The following is a 16,290-nucleotide window of genomic DNA, read 5'->3' on the forward strand; positions in this document are numbered from 1 at the left end:
TTATTTATATATTTATTTTTCGCTGTGTTGGGTCTTCGTTGCTGCGTGTGGGCTTTCTCTAGTTGCACGAGCGGGGGCTGCTCTTTGTTGCGGCGTGCGGGCTTCTTATTGCAGTGGCTTCTCTTGCTGTGGAGCGCGGGCTTTAGGTGCACGGGCTCCAGTAGTTGTGGCTCGCGGGCTCAGTAGTTCTGCCTCGGGCTCTAGAGCGCAGGCTCAGTAGTTGTGACGCATGGGCTTAGTTGCTCTGCTGCATGTGGGATCTTCCCGGACCAGGGCTTGAACCCGTGTCCCCTGCATTGGAAGGTGGATCCTTAACCACTGTGCCACCAGGGAAGTCCTGGGACTTTTACTTTTTTTTTCTTTTGACTTTTACTTTTTAATCTACATAATTCTGTGTTGGAATTTATTCTACAACAAGGAGGTATTCACGTAGTAGTTTCTGAAAATGTTAAAAGACTTCAAAGAACAAACACAAAATGGTTATACATAGCCTTATTACCACAGTGTAAAAATGTAAAGCCAGAAGTAAGCTTTGAGAAAAAAAGTTGGAATTTAAACTTCATAGTTGCCCCACCTTTATTTAGGTAATAGGATTTAGTGTATACATTAAACTTTTAAAAAATAAATGAACAGAATGACACAAAGGAAAATCTGCATGCTATTTTATTTCCATTAGAAAAATATTATCTATATAAAATTTGGTCCAGTTTCTTCTCCTTTACCTCTACCATTCAAACTTAAATGCTTTAATTTTACTCAAGTAAAAGCAGAATCATGTATCTGACATGAGAACTAAATAGTTCACACCACTAAATTAATAGTTTAATTGAATTAGGTGTGCTATTTATTATTTCTCAGGAAGAGTAACTCATCTTTCCTACATGCTATTTCCCTTTACTTTTATTTTTCTGAGTAACTATGTAATGTGTGTCTCTTTTCCCACATCCAGTAATGAGTGTTACAGAAGTGTAATTTATAACATCAGTAACTAGATTCATCATTAATCTTCAACGCATGTTCAATTCCCCTTATTATATGGTATTTCCATAATAACTTCAGATATTTCAGTCAACCTTACACTTTCCAACAAATACTGTAAAAATTAAGATGTTAATTTAAAAACATTATTAAAATTCCAGACTAAATAACACTGGGCCCACTTAGAGCGATGCTGTCACGAGAGGTCCTTGGACAGCTACTGCTTCAATCTCAACACGGCCTCCCTGTCAGGAAAATAATGAATAAATTAAGAGAGCGCCATAATACCTACTAAAAACATATGCAATTTTTAACATATGCATTTTTAACATTAAACTTATCAAAGAAGTAAAGGAGGGGGCACATGCACCAAGAATCTACAGTAGGCCAGGTTATCATGCTCAATGTGTTCGTCTATGTTAGCTCATGTGATTCCCACAGCAGCTCTATTATCAGGGGTTCTCTCAATGCAGAGGATTGATACACTGTAGCTTAGAAAGGTTGTTTAACCCATCCCAGGGCACAAAACCAAACAGCAGGGCTTCCCTGGTGGCGCAGTGGTTGAGAGTCTGCCTGCTGATGCAGGGGACACGGGTTCGTGCCGCGGTCCGGGAAGATCCCACATGCCGCGGAGCGGCTGGGCCTGTAAGCTATGGCCGCTGAGCCTGCGCGTCCGGAGCCTGTGCTCCGCAACGGGAGAGGCCACAACAGCGAGAGGCCCGCGTACCAACCCCCCCCCCCAAAAAAAAAAACAAACAAAACTAAACAGCAGAGGTTCAAACCCATGTCTTATAACTCCAAGTTTGGAGCTCCTTCCATCACATTCTATACCTAAATAAATTTGAAGATACTGATCATTCCAAGTAACAAAAAATTAAAGCAACAAAAATACCACTCATAGAAGATAAATTTCTTTAGTGGAAAATTGCCAGAAGTCCATGAGAGCTGCTTCTTTATAGGTAGAAATACTGTGCTGCTAAGGGGCATAGGAAGAGCTTCTAGTTTGACTAGAATACCAAAGTAGGAATGGTGAGAAATCTATGAGCCACTGGTTTTCAGATGACTTTTTCTAATAGAAGGTCTAGTGTTTTTTTGTTTTTTGTTTTTGTTTTTGTTTTGGCCACGCCGCGTGGCTGGCGGGCTTAGTTCCCCAACCAAGGATCAGACCAAGGATCAAACCCGGGCCCTTGGCAGTGAAAGCACAGAGTCCTAACCCCTGGACCGACTGCTAGAGAATACCCTAGATTTTTTATTATATGATAGAAAAGTAAAATATTTACTGCAGAACTCACAGACCTGGCTCAGTTTATAGTCTCTAAGTAACAGTAAAACAATACAGCGCTATTTTAGTTTTTCTCACAATTTAAGTACTCTGATTCTGTTGTGTTCATGTCCATGTATGGCCTTGATTTTTAATTTTCTTAATTTTAAGACAAATGTGTACTTACTTTGGGCAAAGCAGCAACCTGGTAGGCAGCTCTTGCAGGAAAACTACTCTGGAAATCTAAATTTAAAAGAATTTCATTTCAGTTTTCAGATACTATGCTGAAACTCAACACTGCAGGATCAAGAATCTGGTAAGTGCTTCAGCTATGTGTCAGTTCTTAGATATAAGCAATGTGGAAAAGAAGAAGCTCATATTTATATTTGATAAGATATTTTGCCATGATTCCCATGATGTTTAATATTTTTAAAAAATCTTAGTTTTCTGGGGAAAAATATGAAAATACTCACATACTCTGACACTTTGATCTTGTTTGACATGAAGGAGGTTGTTTTTAAAGTGATAATTATAAGTAATGATGCCTTTTCCATGTTATACCTTTGTCTTATCTCACCAGGTGATAGGGATACTCATTTTCCCCACTAGGACAGCAATGTTAATAACAGATAACACTTACTGAGTGCTTACAACGTGCCAGCATCTGTTCTAACATGTTTACATGTTGTATTAACACATTTAAAATTCCAACAACCTTATAAAGTTTTATCCCCATTTTGCATATGAGGAAACCAAGGCACAGAAATATTAACTAACCAGCTAATGATCCTGAGAGAGTAGAACAGAGGTGGTGGCTAGACCTTATCACAGCAATAATAAATACAATCTATGTGTTGAAAAATGATTAGGAGGGCTTAGAAAGCCTGAGGAGGGTATAACAAAATGAAGCTTTAGGGAAATGGATTTGTCCGGTTGTAGTATGTTATTCTAGGGAATGCAATAGAAATATCTTGGATGTTTTCATGGGGGGGACACTGTGTGTTTCTAATCAGGCTATTAATTCTTTTAGGACAGGATCTATGACCATTTCTTTAGCATCTCCCAACATTGCTAATTCATAATGGACACTTATTAAGGTTAATAGATACATTTCTCTTTAAAATGGAAAATAGTAATAAAGCCAAATTACTTACATTGTTTGTAGATGTCATTGACAGTATTGAAGTCGTTTATGTCAGCCAGCAAAACCGTTGTTTTTATCACTAGGAGATACATACATTGTCATTAGGTTTATTTAGTTATTTGGTCTGATCCAAAACATTACTTAGAAAAACAGTACTGATGAAATAAATTTCATATTTTAAGGCAAGACAAGAAAAATTTAAACATAAAATTTTTTTTCTCTGCCCATTTAGTCCTCCTCTGTCCCCTCTAGTGTGCAGTGTGCATCTGCACTGAGCATTAGCCGGACCCCTCCAACAACAGAAATACCTGCCCAACCATGAAGTTCAGTTCTTCTTCTGCTGGTGCCAGCCATGTGACCCCTTAGAACATAACATTTCTTACTTATGACCTTATTAATGGCACTAGCTATATTACTTGTGTTCTGCCTATTTTACAAGATTCTTGTTTCTTGCATGATCAAATGCGACTGAGCCTCCAATAAAAATAATAAGTAGATGACTTGAAATTATTCACCTAAAATATAGTTCTACAGGATCAATGATTATAATAGTGTAACTCTAGATATGGGAAGAAGCAACAAGAGAGAATCATTTCCTGGCTTTTGGCTACTATTAACAGAGCTTTAGTCCACTAATAGGACATTGAGTGGCATAGCAATGAAATCCCCACCTGACCTGGGAATGAGCATTTCTAGCACAGCGGGACAAATTGGTCACGAAATGCCTCCCAAACCTTGGCTGAAATTAAGATTGAAAGAGAGGGGACTGTAAAGTAAGAACGTTGCCCACCATCCAGTTCTACAAGAATCAAGTCATTAGCCACTGCGGTCGCTGACCTACAATATATTGAGAAAGGAATTCAGGTAAGAGATCAGGATAAGGCACTCTGTGCTCTGGGAAAACTGGCAGAACCGGCCCTCAGATATTTTCGGGAGAAAATTTTATGCACCTAGTTTTTCACATGTTCCCATACTAAGAGAAGCACTAAAACCATTAACTAAGATATCTGTTCCTCGCGAACAGCAGTAACCTTCTACCAAGATGTGTGCCATTTGGATTGCATGTACCTCTTTGCCAAAATCATATATATTCTGGCCTTTCCCCTTACCTCTTTGGAACAGTCCTCTGATCTTTCTGTAAGTCGGCCAGGTTATAATCCTCAGGTTGGGTCAAATAAAATTTTCCATTTTTTTCTTAGATTGACTAATGATTAACTTTTCATTGATATTATGTATATGGCTCTGGACTGTCTTGATTAAAATGGGACTGAAATTAAACCAACTTCAAATAACAAAGATATGGCATGATATATTACTGGATGCCATGTGTTCTTCAAAAAGACCAAAGAAATATCAAACAGAAATGTGAAATAATACCAAGTTGCTCACCATTTGTGAAGTCACAGCCTGCTGCTTTCAGAATTTCACCCATGTTTGTAAGAGCCTGTGAACCGAGGTAAGAAAGGCCTAAGGCACTGATGCTACATTGAAGCTTTAATTCAATTCAATTAACCATCTTTACTAATATCTCCTTAAATAGCCTATGTTGCAGAAAAATCTCCCTTTTCTAGGAAATTCTACTCTTTGTAGGCCACCTCTATACAAGTGAATTGCTTCTTGGCTTTCTTTAATGGAATGAATCTTTCCGAAATACAGTGAGAAGTTGCCTCCTTTTGTGAGGAAAAAGACTGAAGTCTCTTCCTCAGTGCTAGAATGGTGAAATTCTCAGCCAATGTCCACTAAGCTAAAATAGAATTATTACTGGGGCTCCTAATTCCATATCACTCTGAGGATAAGTATGAGCTAGTAAGCATTAAAACCTGTTTTCTTTAAAGCAATATTTGATTTTAAAAAGGTTCTTTTCCTTTTTCTCAAAAAACAATAGTAGTAAATTGTGTACATGTTTGATATTCTGGGCTTTGGAAAAACATTAGTTTTTCACCCTGTCCTTAATTTATTATTTTTCAGTTCATTCTTCCACTTTGATTGGTCACATTGTAATAGTTGATGACTTAAAAAAATTAATCTTCTAAATAGGTAATACATAGATATGACAAAAAATTCAAAAGCGATAAAAAAGCATATACAGTGAAAAGATGTCTTCCACCCTTACTTCCCCTCCCCAGTTTCCTTCATCAAAGGTAACCACTGTTTCTAGTTTCTTGTATATCCTTCCAGAGACAGTGAATGCTTATACCAACATAAATGTATGTATCCTTAGACACACACACAGAGGGTAGCTTATTGTGCACGCTGTTCTGCATCTTGGTTTTATTTTATCATATAATAATTTATCTTGGAGATCTTTCCATATGAATTTAGTTGTACAGATGTAGCATGATTTATTTATCTAGTTCCTCATGGATGGACATTTAGATTGTTTTCTATCTTTGGATATTACAAATGACTCAGTGAATGTATTAAATTATAATTTAATTCCATTTATTGGATTAGAATTATATCCCCCATTCTTATTTAAAAAAAAATACTGCATGTAACCTTTGATATTTCTCTTTCTAACAAAATGTTGACTTTTACTTTTGTGGTGGTGGAGTTTTTTTTTTTTTTTGCAGGTCATTGGCCCTGATAAAACAATTTCCCAACCCAGGTGGAAGTGGCAAGATGTTTTCAATAATTCAGGGTTTTTCCCTCCCATTTTACTGAAATATAATTGACATATAACATTTATTAATTTTAGGTATATAACATGATGATTTGATACATGTATATACTGTGAAATCATTACCACAATAAGTTTAGTTGATATCCAGTAATTCAGGTTTAAGGTCACCTTGGAAAGTAAAATCTTTTTTTTTTTTGGTTGTTAAATGAGTCATCACATTTCCAACTTTCTACTGACATAAAACTGTCTTTAGTTAACCAGTAACTTAAAAAGTACTTATCTGATTATCTCTATAATAAACAAACCAGCCAAATGGATTCTTAATACTCCTCAATATTAAAAAGGAGTAGAGAAGGGAACTTCAAATGTGGAAAATGACTCACTTGTTTAGCCTCTTCTGCCACCCCTCCTGGCACAAGCTGTCCACTTGCAGGATCCATGCCTAGCTGTCCTGAAATGTAAATGGTCCTGTCGACTAACACAGCCTGACTGTAATGAACAGAAATCCAGGATATACGTAAAACATAAACATAAAATGTGAAACTCAATGCTAAAAGATTTCTTTGCTAAGACACAAAAAGAACAAAATGTAAAATAAAATAATTGATAATTGGACTTCATTGAAATTAAAACCTTTTGCTTACTGAAAGACATCTTTAAGAAAATGAAAGCCCAAGTCACGGACTGGGAGAAAATATCTGCAAAACACATATTTAACAAAGGACTTGTATTCAGAATATATAAAGAACGCTTACAACTCAATAATATAAAGACAACTCAGTAAAAAATCGGCAAGTGATCTGAACAGACACTTCACTAAAGAAGACATACAAAAGGTGAAGGAGTAATGCAAACCAAAGGCACACTTATGATACCATCACACACAATAAAGCATCACTGATAGTAACAAGTATTGATGAGGATGTGGAGAAACTGGAACCTTCATACTTTATTGGTGCAAATGCAAAATAGTACACATTGGAAAATAGTTTGGCAGTTTCTTAAAAATTTAAGCAGGGAAATCCCTGGTGGTCCACTGGTTAGGACGCGCTTTCACTGCCGAGGGCCGTGGTTCAGTCCCTGGTGGGGGAACTAAGATCCCGCAAAGTGCGAGGCGTGGCCAAAAAAAAAAAAAACAAACCACATACACATAACATACAACCCAGCGACTTCTTTCTTAGACAACTACTCAAAAGAAATATGTCCAAAAACTTCACATGGATATTCAGAACAGCATTATTCATGATAGCAAAAAGGAAAAAAATAAAAATAAAAAACACTCACGGATAGATCCAACTAAAGACTACATATTATTTGATTCTACTTATATAAAATTCTAGAAAAAACAAACAAAAAAAGCAGCAGAAAGTAGATTAGTGGCTGCCTGGGGCCAGGGGTAGGGGTGGGAATTGAACACAAACGGGTATGACGGATTGTTTTTGCAAGGGGGGGTGGTTTGCGGGGTTGATGTAAATGTTCAAAAACTTGACTGTGGCAGTAGGTGCATGACTCGATACATTTACCCAAACTCATGGAACTCTGCACTTAAAATGGTGAATTTTGTATGTAACTTAATACCTCAGTAAAGCTGTAAAACAAGCAAAAGAAAGCAATGCCAAGAGCACTTTTAAGAAAATAAGTAATTAGACAAGGTTGATCACTGCTGAAGGGTCAATTAAGGATCCACCTGTGAGGGTACATTTTTCTGCAAAGTGCTTATTTTCGGAACTGATTATTTCTGTAATGAGGATACTAAATATCAGAATTAGGATAAGGTCTCAAGAAAAAGCATAAGCTACACTGAGACCTGAAAGAGAGCCAAACACATCAACTTTAAAGGCAATTTATTTGTTTTTGGATAAAGAAGGCCCCGTCATTGTTTCTCTTAACTGTGATAAAAAAATATACATCAAACATAAAATTTACCATTTTAGGGACTTCCCTGGTGGCGCAGTGGTTAAGAATCCACCTGCCAATGCAGGGGACATAGGTTCGATCCCTGGTCCAGGAAGATCCCACATGCCGCGGAGCAACTAAGCCCGTGCACCACAACTACTGAGCCTGCGCTCTAGAGCCCGTGAGCCACAACGAGTGAAGCCCGCGCGCCCGTGAGCCCGTGCTCCGCAACAAGAGAAGCCACCGCGATGAGAAGCCCGCGCACCTCAACGAAGAGTAGCCCCTGCTCGCCACAACTAGAGAAAGCCCGCGCGCAGCAACGAAGACCCAACACAGCCATAAATAAATTTATATTAAAAAATTTTTTTACCGCTTTAACCGTTTTAAGGTACACAGTTCAATGGCATTAAATGTTTAAAAAATTTTTTTTGATAAAGAAAACAATATCAATTTAAATTTAGAAGTAAAATTTGTTTTACCCCATTTCACGGTTATTTAGAAAACAAGATATTCTCATTTCTAATTCCCTATAGTTTGTTTTCCAACATGCTCCCAACTTTCCTATCTTTCATTTCATGGCATTTCCCCTGATTTGCAGACCGTTATCGTTCTTCTTTATAATTTTAAATACAAAATTGATAATTTTATAACACGTAGTGGGTCTCTCGGTGGGCTTCCCGCCTTCCCGGGTTCCGTTTCCGGGTTCAGCATGTTGCATGAGGTTGCCCGGTGAACCCCGAAGGCCTGGCGCAGCTCGGACCCGGACTGGCCCAAGCCCCTAAATTCCGACCCCACAACCTCCGACCCCACAGGCCCCGCGTCCTTCTCAGCTCCCACAGGCCTCCTGTACCTGTAGGGACCAAGGGCCGCTGGGGCTTTCGCGGTGCTGATCACCTTTCTGATCAAAGCCGACATGGCTAATCCTTTTTCCTTGCCGCCCCTCGGAGACAACTACCAGGTATGCTGCTTCTACTCGTGTCTCACGGGTCTGAACAGCTGGGGCTAGAATTCCTGCTTTAAAGAGTGGCTGGTTGGCGGGGGGGGGGGGGGGGGGGGGTTCGCTCGGCATTCTGGGAGTTGTAGTTTCCTTGCGACTCCGGGCCACGTGGAGGACGCAGTCACAGTGGCGCATGCGCTCTCCAGCTCTCTCGCCGCGCACGTCGCGCCGGGGACTGTGGTAGAACATTGTCATTCTGACCTGGGACCACGGAGCGTCTGGCAGGTAGGTCGTGAGGGGCTGGCGTCCGCCAGGGTTCGCAAGTATGGGGGAGTGTGTGTGGCGGTCCCCGGGCTCCCCTCCGATTCTCTCCCTCACACCCAGCTGCCTGCGCAGGGGCCCCTCTTCCTGCCTGGCACCTCTTTCTGTTACCCAAGAACTGGGTTCACGTCTTGGTGGATGTCAAGACAAGCAAAACTAAACAAAACCAAAAAAACCAACCAAGACAAAGATCAGAAGGAAGGATTTATTACTTGCTGCAAATAAGCAGAACACCGGGGATATTTCCCAAAGCAGTATCTCTCCAACAGAAAAATTGGGGAAGATTCAAGCTAAGGATGCATGCATATTCATGAAGGGGCTCCAGCAGAGGGGAATTCAGCGTTGAATTGTGGCAAAGGTCAACAGAGTCCAAGCTTTAGTTGAAACATCCAGGGTCATAAGAAAGGTCAACATCATCTTGGGTTAGGTTCTGTTGATCTGGTGATTGAGTGCTCGAGGGGATTCAGATTCTGCAAAACAGCTCAAGAAAGTGCTTCAGGCTAATCTTGCCATGGAAATAGAAATGGGAGTTTACAACTGATTTTTACTGTTGTTACTTCTCTTGCCTGATAACTGTCGTTTGTTCTTTAGTTCCCTTAAGATCACTATTACTGAGACCTGTTTAAAGACAAACATTGTGGCCAGGCTTAGATCACAAAATGGCTTGGGCCAAAAATGGCTTCTTTTATGTCAAGAAATTCATGCCTGCTTCTCTTTCTCCGGGGACCCCCTACTTCATCTACTTACACTTCAGCCCCTGTGACCGAGCCCACTGTGTCTGTCATTTCTCTGCATTGCACCTCCGGGCAGAGGCCGTCCTGGGAGCTGGCTTGCACATCCTAAAGGAATAAGATGGGTCATTGAGGGGACCACGCTGAGACCTGGCCATTGTTCACCTACTCCCTCCCATGCTCCCTTCTCTGGGAGAGCTCGCCAAGATTTTCAAGGTGTCTCTGCATTCCCTTTCTATCTCAGCAGAAGCCTAGTGACTGGGATCTGATTTCAGGTAGATTATAGGTCTTGGTCCAGCAGATGGCCCCAGAGCTGTTCTCTTGGAAGATATTCGGTCATGCTGTAGCTAAATATTTTTTACTGTTAATATACGCATTATAGGCACGTTTCACTCCATTTATGCGTGCACATGTACATTCAACAAATATATACATTGAGTCCCTGCTTTGTGCAAGGCTAGGTCTTGGAGATGCAACAGTGAAAAAGACTGGCAAAATCCCTGCCCTATCCTGCTTCTGAAACGGAATATAAGAAAATCCTCGTTGTTCCCTGGTGGCACAGGGGTTAAGAATCCACCTGCCAATGCAGGAGACATGGGTTCGAGCCTTTGTCCGGGAACATCCCACGTGCCGTGGAGCAAGTAAGGCCGTGCATACATTCACTGTTAGTGGGATGGCACAACCAAAATAGAAAACATATCACCATTCCTCAAAAAATTAAAAACAGAGCTACCATATGATCCATAAATCCCACGTGTAGGTATATATTCAAAAGAATTGAAAGCGGGATCTCAAAGAGATATTTGTACATTCATGTTCATAGCGGCACTATTCACAATAGTCAAGAGGTGGAAGCAACCCAAATATCCGTTGATAGATGAGTAGATAATCAAAGTATGGTATATACATACAATGGAATGCTAGAACCTAAGCTCAGAGATGTGACTTCTGAAGGTCACCCTAACCGTAGTGTCCCACCCAGGGTTCCCAGGTAGTGCTCTGTTTTGCTGGGCAAGTTCTGATGCAAGCAGGTGGAATACATTGTTTTGTAGGATAATTTTGAATGATTCTTAATACAGACTGATCTGAATCATGTCCTTCACTAGCCAACAAGCTCTGTAGAACTCAATTTACCTCCTACATATTTTTTAGTTTGAAAAATGTTTTGGGGTGTAGATCTGGTTGTCTTTCATTTAGGTCAAAGCAGAATGGAGTGAGAAAGTGAAATGACATAAGTCTCTTATTTCATTTATTATTTAAGAATAAGAGCTACCATAAACTGAGCCCTTAGTTTATGCAAAGCCCCATGATTTGTGTTATGTACATTACCTTATTTAATACTCATAGCAACCTGCTGATTATTCCCATTTATAGAAGGAGAGACCGAAGCTCAAAGAGGGAAAGTAACGTTCCTAAGCTTATACAACTAAAAAGTGTTAAGGAAGATAGTGAAGGCTCTTAAACACTATGCCACATAGGTTACTCTTAATTTTGCATGAAGTCTTGCATTGGAAAGGTGGTAAGTGAATGGAAGGTCGTTAGTTCAGTGCTACTTATTGGACGTGGTGCAAATCCGGATGTGGCATTTGAAAGTTTGTGCAGCTGTTTTGGTGGGCATAATGATTGGGGTAACACTGCTGCCATTTACTGGGCAGGGGTCAGGGATGTTAGCCATCCTGCAGTGTGTAGTACCTGACTCTGCTTTGCATAAAAGCATCGGCTTCATGGATTTAATATACACTGAATTTTCCAGGAATACAATAAATGAGGCAAGATTGTATTTTTAAAAAAAATTTTGTACTTTATCAAAGAGTGTTTACCAATTTGGGAGATTATGTCGCCAGTGGTATTACTACCTTCTCTTAGAGGTACTCGTACAACACACCCATATTACTTTGCCTTTGTAGCTGTTGCAGACATGTAATCCTTTTTTTTTTTTTTAATTAATTAATTTATTTTTGGCTGCGTTGGGTCTTCATTGCTGCTCACGGGCTTCTCATTGCGGTGGCTTCTCTTGTTGCAGAGCACAGGCTCTAGGCGCGCAGGCTTCAGTAGTTGTGGCTCGCGGGCTCTAGAGCACAGGCTCAGTAGTTGTGGCCCCCAGGCTTAGTTGCTACACGGCACGTGGCATCTTCCCAGACCAGGGCTCGAACCCGTGTCCCCTGCATTGGCAGGCGGATTCTTAACCACTGTGCCACCAGAGAAGCCTCAGACACGTAATTCTATGTTTAGGTATGAGTAAAGACTAGTATTAAAACATTTAAATGCTTGGAGAATAGCTTGGTTCTGCTACTCTGAGCTTCCCAGCCTCCTGGTTGTCCCCCTTTTCCTGCAGGACCGTTCCCTGTGTCCGACCTCCCTACAGTCAGCAAGGAAAGAGTTAATGACTGTTGCATGGGAGCTTCGGGACCCTTCTCCAGCTCTACAGATTGTGCCCATGCCTGTGTTGGTGCCTGTGTCAGTGATTATCTCCCTGGGTTAAAAATATCTCTATTTCATAATGCCATCTAGTTATGGTGAAATATTTACATATAGAAAATAGATATTATTTTATTAGAATTACTTTTAGTTCTCCTCTGCATCACAATGAGGACACATATTGTAGGACATGTTTTGATAAAAGTTATGTGTCTAGTAGGTTATGTAATTAATGAATTTCATTTAAAAATAGAAAACAGGTGTTCAAACTCTTCAGTAAAAGAAAGGGGACATTGAGTCTGAGAGTTGAAAACTACTGTGTAATCAGGCTCCACTAGGTTTTTGTCCTTTGTCCTTCTTACTTCAAATTGAGATCGTTTTGCTATTCTAAATTAAAGGTACACCTGGCCTCATCTCAGCAGTAGAAATGAAAACATCAGTAATTTATGTTCAGTTTTTGGTGAAGTTACCGTATCTGAATAGTGTGTCCCATATTTCATTAATTCATGTGACTCGTTTCACCTAAGAATTTTGATAAACTGGTTTAGCTAATTTAAGTTTTTTACCGCAGCATAGGGATCTTATCTCACAGTTCATTTTTCATTCTTCCAATAGACTTTATGCAGTGTCAACACTGGTATGTGACTTAATTATTTGACAGCGCAAAACAAAATTATTTTTTTCTGTTGAATCGGGTTTTGGGTCCTTGCTGTAGATCAATATCACGATAACGTTTTGATATCATCAATCCAGCTATAATAAATGGAGATTTATTATATTGAAGAATCAAATTTTGAGTCACATGAACATTTATCCATTAAATTTATTTTTATTTTTGAAAGGAAGTTCCTTCTCCCTGTAGTAAATTTATTACTTTCTTTCCAGAAATGTCTAATGCAAAAGAAAGGAAACATGCTAAGAAAATGAGAAACCAGCCCACCAATGTGACTTTATCCTCTGGCTTTGTGGCTGACAGTGGTGTAAAGTACCATAATGGAGGTAGAAGACCTTTCCAGTCTCCAAAAGGTAAGATAAACATGGTGCTCTCTACACATACTTCCATTTGGATTGCTTTTGTCAGCTCCTTTTGTTAGTCATAATCTAAATGATAAAGGAGTTGAGTTAAAAATAGATACAGGTGACCATTGTTTGCAAGTTTTGTATTTGCACATTCACCTAGTTGCTAAATTTGTAACCCCAAACTTAATACTCATGGCACTTTGATGGTCATTCGCGGACGTGCAAAGAGTGGGGAAAATTTTGAGTCACCTGATGTGGGTATTCCCAGTGGAGGTTCCCAGTGCCTTCCTGCTTCAGCTTCGTACAGAGATGACCAGAGGAGGGAGACTGGTGGGACAGGGCAGTGTAGTGCAGGAAGCTCCAGCTCTCACCGGGGTTTGAACTGCGATTGTGGGGCAGCTTGAGGCAGGTCACTTAACACTTCTGAACCTCATTTTCTCTTTGTAAAAGAAAGGAAATAGAATCTACTAGGATGAGTTGTTCTTACGATTTACGGTCATAATCTCTGTGAGATGTATGTATACATACATACATAGATACATACTTGTTTTCTCTAGGAGCAGTGGTTCAGTGTTCACTAGTTCAGTGTTGGCTGTGACTTTCTAGAACATAACTGCTGGGAATAATGAGAATTGGCTGTAGGTATTTTACAGCTGATATATTTTATCTGTACCTTAACAGTTATTATTAAATGACACTTCTATATTTCCTAAAAGAAATGCAGTGCATTCATCATATCTGCGTTTAACTTGTGTGCTGATTTTAGAACCTTGTAAAGTGATATGAAGGGGATAGCTGTTCATCAGGCAGCAACAGAAAAATGATTCAGATCCAACATTCATGCCCACTGTGCCAAGTGAGAAGCCATAGCACACATTATCTCATTTAAACCTCACAATGACAGACCTTGCAACATGTTTCATGATTATAGGGGCTTAATTATCACTGCCATGGAAATAAACAGGAAGGCTGTAAAATTCTCTACTGATCTTTCCCTGTATTCATAGAGATATTGTGTTAAAGTCAGAATGGTTTGAATGCCTAGACATTTGTATAGAGACTGCTTTTATTTCTTTCTTAGCATAGTGGCTCTCAACTTGAGTGTGCCAGAGAATTATGATTAAAGACTGCATATGCAAAATCATGTGGATTATAGTATTTAAGGGAGCTTAGGTGAAAAAGCCACATTGCACTATTTATATGGAGAAAAGTTCCCTCTGTTATACCCAAGGTTCTTTCATGTGTCACACTGACATGATTAGCTAGTGTGCTGCCTCCTAGCTATGTGACCTTGGGCAAGTCAACTCACCTCTCTGCCTGAGATCCCTCCTCCTTAAGGGGAGGACAGTAATAGCCACTTACAGGGTGGTTGCAGGATTAAAAACCTGATCAGTTTTCACCCAACACTCTAATCCTTATCTCTGATAAAAGTGACGTTTTTTCTTTTTGTTTTCTTTTTTGAAAATATACTAGAGCCTCATTCTGGACCTTCACGACAGCGGCAAACCAAAACGAGCCACCATTTGCTGGCTGAGTCTGATGCGAAGGAGCAGCCTTCCTCCAGGGTAACCTTTAAAAAAAAGGGAGGATGGAAAGCAGGTCCCGAGGGCACTTCTCAGGAGATTCCCAAGTATATAACCGGTAGGTGTTTGTACAGAAGCCAAGTTTGATTGTACCGGGAGCTCTCTGTTTCTCCTGCAGCCAGATTTCTAGTGCCTTCTCTCCGCCCCGGGCCTTGGCCCCGCCTCCCTGTCTCTCTCCTCCCTTCTGTCCACATGGGCGTGTCTCACCTCCAGCCTGGACTCAGACCAGCGCTTCCCTGGGCCTGCTAGCTCTCCCTCCTTCGGGCTCCCTCCTCTCTCTTACTGTCTTCTTAGAGGTTCTGATTTGTGAACTGTTCCTTTTTGTCTTAAAGTCATCTTTGTCACCCCCTCCCCCCTTTCTAAAAAGTATAAAACGCCATCCACACTCCTCAGCATGGAATCTCCAAAGCTAAAACCCAATTTAACGCACTCTGACGGCAACCAAGACCTGTAAGTACCTGTCTCCAGGCCCTGTCCAGTCTCATTTTCCAATACCGCCCTTCACCGTCACCCCTCACTACCTGGTAACCCTGTATTCCTTGTACACACCTTAAGCGTGCCTTCTGGTGTTTCTTTATGCCTTCTTGGAGGCATTCACTTAAATTTCTCCAGTGCTCTGTTTATTATTCAGAAAAAATAGTCTATTTTTCAATAAAGAAAACTGAAAATAGTTACGGTCACATATTTGTAAAAAAACAGGAAATATTAAGGAAGAAAACCCCTGGAGTCAAAATCATTTAAAATTTTGTTTTTTCTTTGTTTTCTTGTGGGATTATTACACTTAAGAATGGTTGTGGGCTTCCCTGGTGGTGCAGTGGTTGGGAGTCCGCCTGCTGATGCAGGGGACACGGGTTCGTGCCCCGGTGCGGGAGGATCCCATGTGCCGCAGAGCGGCTGGGCCCGTGGGCCATGGCCGCTGGGCCTGCGCGTCCGGAGCCTGTGCTCCGCAATGGGAGAGGCCACAACAGTGAGAGGCTTGCATACCGCAAAAAAAAAAAAAAGAAGAAAAAAAAGAAAAAAAAAAGAATGGTTGTGATTATATTGCATGTAGCTTTCTGTTTTTTTTATTTTTTTAATAAATTTATTTATTTTATTTATTTATTTTTGGCTGCATTGGGACTTCGTTGCTGCATGCGGGCTTTCTCTAGTTGCAGTGAGCGGGGGCTACTCTTCGTTGCTTCTTATTGCGGTGGCTTCTCTTGTTGCAGAGCATGGGCTCTAGGCATGTGAGCTTCAGTAGTTGTGGCACATGGGCTCAGTAGTTGTGGCGCACAGGCTCAGTAGTTGTGGTGCATGGGTATAGTTGCTCCATAGCATGTGGGATCTTCCTGGACCAGGGCTCAAACCTGTGTCCCCTGCATTGGCAGGTGGATTCTTA

The 16,290-nt window shown here is 40.5% G+C and overlaps 2 protein-coding genes across 2 annotated transcripts in view; one reads left to right on the top strand and one right to left on the bottom strand.

Annotated features, from left to right (window-relative positions):
- Positions 1-551: 551 nt before the first annotated feature.
- Positions 552-8,933, bottom strand: RIDA (reactive intermediate imine deaminase A homolog). Its single transcript, XM_030862973.2, has 6 exons — positions 8,753-8,933; positions 6,390-6,495; positions 4,773-4,827; positions 3,394-3,462; positions 2,427-2,482; positions 552-1,223 (listed from the first exon to the last, which is right to left on the bottom strand). The coding sequence occupies exons 1-6, from the start codon at positions 8,815-8,817 to the stop codon at positions 1,161-1,163; spliced, it is 414 nt and encodes a 137-aa protein (XP_030718833.1). The 5' UTR covers positions 8,818-8,933; the 3' UTR covers positions 552-1,160.
- A 55-nt stretch (positions 8,934-8,988) lies between these two features.
- Positions 8,989-16,290, top strand: part of POP1 (POP1 homolog, ribonuclease P/MRP subunit) — a 39,086-nt gene continuing 31,784 nt past the window's right edge. The window contains exons 1-3 of the mRNA XM_030862974.2: positions 8,989-9,124; positions 13,195-13,335; positions 14,803-14,970. Coding sequence (XP_030718834.2) covers positions 13,197-13,335; positions 14,803-14,970 — 307 coding nt within the window. The 5' untranslated portion in view covers positions 8,989-9,124; positions 13,195-13,196. The remainder of the gene's footprint in view (positions 9,125-13,194; positions 13,336-14,802; positions 14,971-16,290) is intronic.

The sequence above is a fragment of the Globicephala melas genome, chromosome 17 (genome assembly GCF_963455315.2).
Source record: "Globicephala melas chromosome 17, mGloMel1.2, whole genome shotgun sequence".
Taxonomy (NCBI): domain Eukaryota; kingdom Metazoa; phylum Chordata; class Mammalia; order Artiodactyla; family Delphinidae; genus Globicephala; species Globicephala melas.